This window comes from Babylonia areolata, chromosome 25 (assembly GCF_041734735.1).
Source record: "Babylonia areolata isolate BAREFJ2019XMU chromosome 25, ASM4173473v1, whole genome shotgun sequence".
In the NCBI taxonomy this organism is placed as follows: domain Eukaryota; kingdom Metazoa; phylum Mollusca; class Gastropoda; order Neogastropoda; family Buccinidae; genus Babylonia; species Babylonia areolata.
In genome coordinates this window covers 24,237,757-24,247,905 of record NC_134900.1, presented here as the reverse complement: position 1 = coordinate 24,247,905, position 10,149 = coordinate 24,237,757, and the positions used below count along the sequence as shown (strand labels likewise).

General features: G+C 43.2%; 1 protein-coding gene across 1 annotated transcript; it reads left to right on the top strand.

Annotated features, from left to right (window-relative positions):
- The first annotated feature begins 1,543 nt into the window (after positions 1-1,543).
- Positions 1,544-9,588, top strand: LOC143299517 (uncharacterized). The gene is made up of 4 exons (XM_076612779.1): positions 1,544-1,923; positions 3,580-3,686; positions 6,070-6,257; positions 6,851-9,588. Exons 1-4 carry the CDS (start codon positions 1,739-1,741, stop codon positions 6,986-6,988), a joined length of 618 nt encoding a protein of 205 aa, XP_076468894.1. The 5' UTR covers positions 1,544-1,738; the 3' UTR covers positions 6,989-9,588.
- The last annotated feature ends 561 nt before the right edge of the window (positions 9,589-10,149 follow it).

Genomic DNA, 10,149 nt, shown 5'->3' with positions numbered 1-10,149 from the left:
GGCTGTTCAATCCTCACTGCTGTCTGTGTGGCTGTTCAATCCTCACTGCCGTCTGTGTGGCTGTTCAATCCTCACTGTTTGTGTGGCTGTTCAATCCTCACTGCCGTCTGTGTGGCTGTTCAATCCTCACTGCCGTCTGTGTGGCTGTTCAATCCTCACTGCTGTCTGTGTGGCTGTTCAATCCTCACTGCTGTCTGTGTGGCTGTTCAGTCCTCACTGCTGTCTGTGTGTGGCTGTTCAGTCTTTCTTCTCTCTCTCTCTCTCTCTGTCTCTCTCTGTCTCCCTCACACACACACACACACACACACACACACACACACACACACACACACTGATACAATGGGTGCGGAGAATGGGTGAGAAACTGGGCGCGGAATGTGGGGTAGTTTTGTTGTTGTTGTTGTCGTTTTTTTTACGAAAAACAACAACAAACAAACAAAAAGCACACAACAACAACAACAAAACCAGCTAACAGTGGAGCATTGGGTGGAGGGGCCATCAGCCATACCACCAGTAAAAGAAAATCGCATCAAGCCAATCACCACAGAGTGACATACGACCTCACCGATTGATCAGTGCTACAAACTGCTGGAAGTCGTACAGAACACCTGGAATATCACGGTATCTTGCATTCAAATCTATCCCCCTGGTTGTGAGAATCAGACAGTTGAATAACAAAAATATTCATTAATGTGTACTGAAATTGTGCTTGAGCAAATACAAGTAACTTTAAAATAAGGTATCTTTTTACTGATACAGAGTAATGTGCTGTAAGAAAAAAGGTTACAGAACACAATGCAATACAACACAATACAATATAATGCAATATGACACAATGCAATACAATACAGTACAATCCTGTGCAATGCAATAATCAATGCGATGCAATACAATGCATTCCATTGCGAATCCAATGCCATTCAATGCAATGCAATACAATACAGTACAATACAACACAAGGCAATTCAATACAGTGCGATGCAATACAATACAGCACAACGCAACGCAACGCAACGCAATTCAATCCTTTACAATGCGATACAATACAATGCATTGCAATTCATTACAATGCCATGCGATGCAATACAATGTAATGCAATACAACACAACACAATTCAATGCAATACGATACGATATAATACTATGCAATATTATACAATACGACCCAACGCAGTCCACTACAGTACACAACAGTACACTACAGTATGCTACAATATAATACAATACAGACACGTACGCTATCTGTCCCAAAGCTCGCAAAGTCTGTCCACAGTTTTACATCATCTGTTGTCATTTAAGTTCGCATCGTGCTGTCCAAACAATGGACGATCTCTCGACGTGTTGACATCAACCTGATGGAAAAGTAGCCCGGTCTGTGTGTGTGTGTGTGTGTGCGCGCGCGCGCGCGTGCGGTGTGTGTGTGTGTGTGTGTGTGCGTGCGTGTGTGTGTGCGTGAGTGCACGCACGCACGCCCGTCAAAGCCACGCACGCTGAAAGAACCCAAAGAAAAGTGCAGAGAGGGACACAGCGAAACTCATTACAGTACAAGTTTGTCCAACGCAGATTGTTGAACATCTTATCAACCTACAGAAGCTTTTCGAACACAGTGCGCGGGACTTTTGCAAAGACTCTTGTTTTATTATAATTTCTCACCCGCCTCTGAAAAATACACCAAGTAGGCTTTTTCCAACCATGAATTAATTACTGCTGTGTGCGTTGTCCAGTTGGTTCGACAGTCATGTTCGCCTTGGGCACCGTCAATTTGGATGTGGCTGAAAACAGGGTGGTGAGGGGGGATGCAGAGGATGATTACGCGGAGGACGGGAATCCGCCAAAGTGGACCATGCCACAAGACACGTGGAAATCAGTGATGAACATTCTTACCATGCCTGTTTCCGACTGCTGTCAAAGATCGCATCCCAGGTGATTATTGTTTTGATTATTCGTGGTGGGTGTGTCGTGTTGGTGTTGTGTGGTGTTGTCGCGTGGTGGATTTGTGTTGTGTTGTGTTGTGATGTGGCGTGCTTTGTGTTTTGCGTTGTGATGTGTTGTTTTGTTGTGTCGTGAACTGTAATGCGCTGGATCGTATGTTTTGCATGGTGTTGTATTGTGAAGTGTTGTGCCGTATTATATTATTTTTTTGTCACAACAGATTTTTCTGTGCAGAATTCGAGCTTCTCTCCTTAAGGAGAGCACATCGCCATAGTACAGCGCCAACATTTTTTTTCTCTCTCTTTTTTGTGTCTGAAAGTCCATAATATGTTTTGTTATGAAAGTGGGTTTTCTGTTTGTTTGTTTTTTTGGGGGTTTTGCGAACCATTTTATTGCTGTGGGTTTGTTTTTGTTTTTTACGTGCGCATGTTTTACTATCAAAGTGGGTTTACTGTGGAATTTGCGAACCAATTACTGCTGCGGGTTCTTTTACGTGCGCTACGTGCTCGCTGCACAAGGGACCTCGGTGTAACGTCTCATCCGAAAGAACTACACCCAGATCAGCACCAAAGGTTTAGGGCAGGGGCGGGGTGGGGTGGGGAGCTTGAAGGGGTGTGTGTGTGTGTGTGTGTGTGTGTGTGTGTGTGTGTGTGATTTCAGAGCAGTGATAACCTGTGTGTCCAGTCTTATCATATCATTGATTATCACACATCGTCACGTTATACATTATCATGCATTAACATATACTACCATACATTACTAAGTCATGCATTACCTTACATTATCACCACATTATACATTACCAAACATTACCATATACTACCATAAATTGTCATGCATTACAATACCATTACCTTACCATTACACTACATTACCCTAGCATACAGTATTTGTGTGTGATGACACGATAGTTTCAGACTATAGCCTACTGGTTGGTGCTGATGTCCTGTGTGACTAACCTTCTATCACCAAACATCACCACGCATCTAGACACGATTACTGTGCTGTGTGTCTGATGACACAATAGTTCCAGACTTCAGTCTACTGGTGCTGATGTGGGTGGAGGAGGGAGGTTAGGGGGGTGCAGGGTAATGTGTGTGTGTGTGTGTGTGTGTGTGTGTGTGTGTGTGTGAGTGTGTGTGTGTGTGTGTGTGTGTGTGTGTTAAGGCTCATGTACGTTTATGTGTATTTGATTGTGCTTTCATATCTGTGAAACTGCACGTTTGTTGCATATATGTTATGCATGTGTGTGTGTATGTGTGAATGTGTGCCTGCATGTTTCACATTTATTTGCTTATTTATCATCATTGTTGTCTTTTTTGTGCGCTTAGAGTTAACTTTATCAAGATTTTGCGCTTTATAAATATTAGTAGTAGTAGTAGTAGTATTTTTATGTATTTATCTCTTTTTTATTAAAAAAAAATTTTTCTCAAGGTCTGACTAAGCGCGTTGGGTTACGCTGCTGGTCAGGCATCTGCTTGGCAGATGTGGTGTGGCGTATATGGATTTGGCCGAACGCACTGACGCCTCCTTGAGCTACTGATACTGATACTGATACTGATACTGATGTCCTATGTGACTGGCCATATATCACCAGACATCACTGCACATCTACATACAATCACTATACCATGTGTGTGATGGCAGGGTAGTTCCAGACTACAGCCTGCTGGTGTTGATGTCCTGTGTGACCAACCCAGTTCTAGGGGCCCTGGCATGTTGGCTGCACAGAACGGCCAAGAACCTCTCCTACAGTGAGTGACGGTTTGTCTGCACGGAGAGAGAGAGAGAGAGGGGGGGGGGTGATGGTGGTGGTAGAGAATGTGGATCATTATTCATTATTAGCCCATAATCCCTCATGCTGTCATAGTATCATTTCTTTTCTTTATTTTCTTCTTCTTCTTCTTCTTCTTCTTCTTCTTCTCTCTCTCTCTCTCTCTCTCTCTCTCTCTCTCTCTCTCTCTCTCTCTCTTTATAAAGATTTTTGTTCGTTTGTTTGTTTGTTTGAAAGAAAGAAAAAGAAAGTGCTGAGCAATCAATATGAACGTCGAACCAACCACTTCACTATCATAGATGAACTCTTGTAGAAAAGAAAATAATTTTCGGGAGAGGGGTGGGGGTCGGAGGGATGAGGGGGGGGGGGGGGGGAGTTTGCTAGTTACAAGTTACCTGACATGGTGTTGACAAGAGCCTGTCATCACAGGGTGTCAGTTTCACACGGCGTCAGTTTCACATAGAACTGTGTCACTACACGGGATTGGAAACTGAGGGGAGGGGGGGTTGGGAGGGGGGAGTGAAGGGAGGGGGTTTAGGGAAGGGGGTGGTGGTAGCGGTAATTATTCTCTTTGCTTTTCTTTTCTTTTTCTTTTTTCCTTTCTTTTCTGTTGCTTGAATTATGTGTCATTGTTAACATTAATTATGTTCTTGATCTATATACCTCAGTTCATGTATGATATAATCATGTATATGTTCCTACGCGCGCGGGCAGGTGTGTGTGTGTGTGTGTGTGTGTGTGTGTGTGTGTGTGTGTCTGTGTCTGTGTCTGTGTCTGTGTGTCTGTCTTTCTGTCTCTGTCCGTGTGTCTGTCTCTGTATGTGTGTATGTGTTTGTCTTTCTCTTTTGTGTGTGCGTGTGGTGTAGTAGTAGTAGTAGAAGTAGAAATAGAAGTAGTAGTCCTCAGTTTGATGTCTTTCTCCTTTGAGTGATGACTGCTAGACGGACAGAGAGACATACGTCGGACAGACGGACGGACAGACAGATAGACAAACAGTCAGACAGACAGATAACAGACAGACAGACTCGGACAGACAGATACACAGACAGACACACAGACACACACACAGACACACACACACACACACACACACACACACACACACACACACACACACACACACACACACACACACAACCTCTTTCCAAATCCAGCCGAGGGACAGACAGACAGACAGACAGACAGACAGACATGCTCCACATGGCCATGAAGGCTGTGTCAGCGGTCAGCGTCCGGTGTGAAAGTCATTTGGTTTGTCCCCCTGCAACTTTCAGCACAATATCCATACATTTTGTAGTAGTAGTAGTAGCAGTGGCGGTGGTGGTGGTGGTGGTGGTAGCGGTGGTGGTGATGATGATGTTAGTAGTAGTGGTGGTTGTGGTAATAGTAGTGGTGGTGGTGGTGGTGGTAGTGGTAGTAGTCGTGGTGGTGGTGGTGGTGGTGGTGGTAGTGGTAGTGGCAGTAGTAGTGGTGGTGGTGGTGGTGGTGGTAGTGCTAGTAGAAATGGTGGTGGTTGTGGTAAGGTTAGTAGTAGTAGTAGTGGTGGTGGCAGTAGCAGTAGCAGTAAGTACTCTCAAATCACCACCATAATCACTACCACCAACTTTACCACCCTACTGTTATTGTTATTGTGTTGGGTTTGTGTGTGTGTGTGTGTGTGTGTGTGTGTGTGTGTGTGTGTGTGTGTGTGAACAGTATCATTACTGCTAAAAAAAAAAAAAAAAAAAGGTTCTTCTTATTATTATCATTATTCTCATCATCATCATCATTATCCACTTCTTCGTTGTCAAAATGACTCCAATACGGGCCACTCCCACCTCTTCTCAGTATTTCTGTCAACAGTATCATTCGTATCATCAACACCATGGCCGTCTTTTCAAAACAGCCTCCATGATCACAATCCCCCACTCACCCTCCTCATACCCCCTCCCCTCCACCGCCCCCCCCCCCTGCCCCCCCCCCCCACCACCACCCCCTCATTCCAGGGGGTCAGACTCGCTGTAGTAGTTTGATGCAGCAGCAGTAGTCGTAGTAGTAGTAGTAGAAAGTACTTTAAAATCACTACCACCTACCACTCTTTTGATGACTGTTTTTCGTTAATGATAATAATAATAAAAATAATAGAAGAAGAAGATTTTTTTTTTAAGTAGTAATAGTAGTAGTAGCAGTAGTAGTATCATCATAATGTATCATCAACACCCCCCTCCCCTCTCCATGATCACAACCCCACACTCACCCTCCCCATACCCCCCACGCCCCTGCCACCACCACCCGGACCCCCTCGCCCCCCCCCCCCACACACACACACACACACACACCCTCCCCCCCTACATTCCCCCCTAACCTTCCCCCACTGACTGCAGAGGGTCAGACCAGACAGGCGGACGTGCTGTACTTGGCCATGATGGCCGTGTCCCTGGTCAGCATCGGGTCCACAGTGATGGCCACGTCACTGCTGGTCAGCTACCACGTCATCCAGGGTTTCTCCAGGGACAACGTCCTGAGAGCCAAGCCTCAAGGTGACTGCTTCTTCCGGGAACAGGATGACAAGGTGTGTGTGTGTGTGTTGGGGGATGTGGGGGGGGGGAAGGGGTGTGGCAGGCTGGGGGGATGATGTTGTGTGGGATTGTGTGTGTGTGTGTGTGTGTGCGCGCGCATGTGAGTGTCAGATGGATGTGTGTGTGTGTGTATGTGTGTGCGTGCGTGCGCACGCATGTGTGTGTTGTGAGTATGTGAGTGGTGTGTGTGTGTGTGTGTGTGTGTGTGCGCGCGCGCGCTCACGCATGTGTGTTGTGTTGTGTTGTGTGTTGCATTGCATTGGATTGGAGTGCGTTGGGTGTGGTGTTTGTAATGGTGGTGGTGGTGCGTGTGTTGGGATGAGTAGGGGAGAGGGGGCGGTGAGGGAAAGGTAGAGGTGAGTGTGCATGTGTGGGTAGAGTGTGATGGAGGTTGGGTTATGGATTGTGGTGGTCGTAGAGGTGGTGTGTGCGGGTGTGGTGTGTGGGTGGGCGGGCGGGTGATGTGCAAGCCAAACCCTAGGGGACTGTTTCTTCTGCCAGCAAGATGATAAATGTGTGTGTGTGTGTGTGTGTGTGTGTGCGTGCGTGCGTGGTGCATGTGTGTGGTGTGTTTTTCTGTGCTCAGAGAAGGAAAGAACTGAACCTGACCCGTAACGACTACTGCCGTCTCAAAGAGTTTCTGAGAAACCGACCCTTGCCACCGCCCTTCACCAATTCTTCCAAGGTCATTGACAAGACAAAAACCAAGCGCTTGCACCATTAAGCTTCCATAGCTAGATGTACTTTTTGTGACGACTGTCAATCAGTTGAATTTTTTCTTTTTCTCACTCTTTTTTTTCTTGTCTTTAAAAAAAATTTTTTATATATAATAATCAGACAGATTTCTTGTTTAAAATCAAGCATTAACATGCACTCTCTACAAGTGAAAGGCACAAAAATCTTTTTGTTGACTCTCAATCAGTTCGCTTCTTTTTTTTTTCTTCTTCTTTTTTTAAAGGAATAATCGGAGAGATTTGTTGTTTAAGATCAAGCTTTAACGTACACTCTCTATATGTGAAAGGCGCAAAAAGTTTATTTTCATTGGATACAATCCGTGGCACTGGCTGTCTTCATAACGACTAAGCTGACAGAGCAGCAAATGGGGAAGCAATTTCACAGATAGTATAAAAGTACACTGCCCTTTGTAATACAAAAAAAAATTACTTGAAACAAACTTTTAAGTGTTTCAGTTCAACTTTAAAACCTTATCAGTGGATTTTCTCAGACTTTGGTCCAGTTCGCAGACCTGTTTTAAGTTTCCATTCAGACAGTTATCAATTCATTACCAACTAAATATTGCCCTGATATATCAAGTGCATTTGTTTCAGTGATGTCAAAGTTCAAGTTAATGAGGCCATGAAGATGTGGTATCTATAGTCACTGGAGATGTTGATGTTTTTGACAGTTTACATTCATCATCGGTTGTTTCATATGTCAGATTAGTGACTTCACTTTTACAAAGTCCATGTATCAGTTCTCTTTCACTGTACATCTAAAAATTGTAAATATCATCTTTCAGTCCATCATCCTACTATCCTAGTCTTCCTAATTCACCAGACATATTTCTTTTCCTCTCCTACATACATATGTATGAATATTGATATATATCCATGCATTCAAGTATGACATACCACACACAAACAATTGTGCTCTCTCTCACACACACATAGCCAGCAAAATCTCAAGAAGCACTTCAGTCAATGGAAGAGGTGTGTTTAAGAGAGACTTTTTAACACTTTGACTTCTGGAACTGTCTGCAATTTTTGCAAAATAATCACCAACCTCACAAAATCACAAAAATTAAAACAGTGCTGAAACGTATGTAAAACTATATGTTTTCTTCAAGGAAAATGAATGGAAAATATAATCATCTTAAGTTCATTGCTGACAGGATTAAATAACTTCCAACAGGGGGAAGATAACTCTGATTTTGGGGGGAAAAAATTACACAAAATATTTTGAAAAAAAAAAGAAAAGAAAATTCAAGTTTGTTTATTTTATGGGTAGAAATGGTGCTAACATAATGGCAAATGTATTAGATACAACAACCAAGTGCAATTATGTTGTTTTCTTCCATTGTCATGTTGTCTTAAACATACACACCACACAAAAACACTCACATACACCAACACCAACACTCACACCCACAAACACTATCACACAATTTTACAAGCTAAAAGCTCACTGTAAACAGTATTTTGCATGAAGCTTTCGTCTGGAAGCTTTCATAATAAATGAAAACCCCTAAATGAAAGTTTCAAGCTAAAAATATTGGATTTTTTCTATACCCACTTCTGATATGACCCCACCCCCTTCCTGTTGATGTACCTTGTAGTATGCAATCATCATCAAGATAACCAGAATCACTTCAGTTGATTAACAACTACAATACTTTCATTATCTATCATGTTTTCGTAGCTGCTATTGTTGACGTTAGGTGGAGAATCATATAAAATTCTAGCCATCTCTTTTGTACCGTACATCCTGGCAGCCATGTTGACACGTTCAACAACTTTTCGCTTTATGAAACGTAAAAAAAAAACTGCACCAAAATTGAGCCAAGAATTGCTGAGATACTGCTTCAAACACACATCAAGGCAGTCGCCAGTTGCTAGGAAGTAAGCGTATTCAAATGAACAGCTGGACTGTTTGTTCATAATGCAGTTACTGCAGTCAGAAGTGAAAGGCTTCAACTGTACTGCGGAATTTACATGACAGACTGAGAAGAGCAGTTTGCTCATTGGATCACAACTGTTAATAGACATGCTTTTAAAAACACAATAAAAAGACAATACATATCATCATTATCAGGAAAACACATTGTTTATTCAACACAAATACATTTCGGACGTCATGAATCATTTTGACCATTATCATCCACAGCAAACATAACACATGTTACAAGGATTGGAAAGGATAATGATTATAATTTTCTTATAAGACTTTTGATTAAAGATAACACATTTCAATCTGCAAAAAGCATATCATATTATGTAACACCATTTCCATACAAGTATCACATAACTGCACAAAATTACCTCCACACACTGTAACCAAAGTAACAAACAAACAACACAAAACTGAAGACTATCCTGAAAGTGCCAACCCCTTTGCACTTTGCACAAATTTCACCCTAAAGTTTGGGGGTGCTGTGTTTACTGGGTACTTTATTTGCATGCATTTCACCCTACAGTTGTGGGGTTGTTTACTGGGTACTTTACTAGGACACATTTCACACTAAAGTTGGGAGGGGGCGGGGGAGGGGGGTGTTACTGGGTACTTTACTTTCACACATTTTACCTTGCACTTGTGGGGCTGATTTCTGGGTACACATTTCACCCTTAAGTTGGGGGGTGGGGTTACTGAGTACTTTACTTGCACACATTTCACCCTAAAGTTGGGGGGTGGGGTTACTGAGTACTTTACTTACACACATTTCACCCTAAAGTTGGGGGGTGGGGTTACTGAGTACTTTACGTGCACACATTTCACCCTAAAGTTGGGGGGCGGGGTTACTGGGTACTTTATTTGCACACATTTCACCCTAAAGTTTGGGGGGAGGGGGGGGGGGCAGAGTTACTGTGTACTTTACTTGCACACATTTCACCCTATAGTTGGGGGCTGGGGAGTTACTGGTTACTCTACCCTTTAAAGGAGTCCCTACCATTAATTTCACCATACAGCAGCACTGGCTGGGCTTGGAGTGTGAACAAAACACTTGCCGCTGAACCAAGGCACTGCATGATGGTGTATCATCATGCTCTCACTTGGATTTTCAATGACACACTAACATGTCATGCAAACGTTTGCAACACTTTGTAAATAAACACCATCACAAATAGCAAAGTGAATCACCATGATTTCATGGGTTTTTTCCCCTATCAA

Excerpts from the sequence above, each read along its gene's own strand:
- LOC143299517 (XM_076612779.1), top strand. The coding sequence starts at position 1,739 with ATGTTCGCCTTGGGCACCGTCAATTTGGATGTGGCTGAAAACAGGGTG. Across the intron at positions 3,687-6,069 it reads GGCCAAGAACCTCTCCTACA|AGGGTCAGACCAGACAGGCG; the intron begins GTGAGTGACGGT and ends CACTGACTGCAG. Across the intron at positions 6,258-6,850 it reads TCCGGGAACAGGATGACAAG|AGAAGGAAAGAACTGAACCT; the intron begins GTGTGTGTGTGT and ends TTCTGTGCTCAG.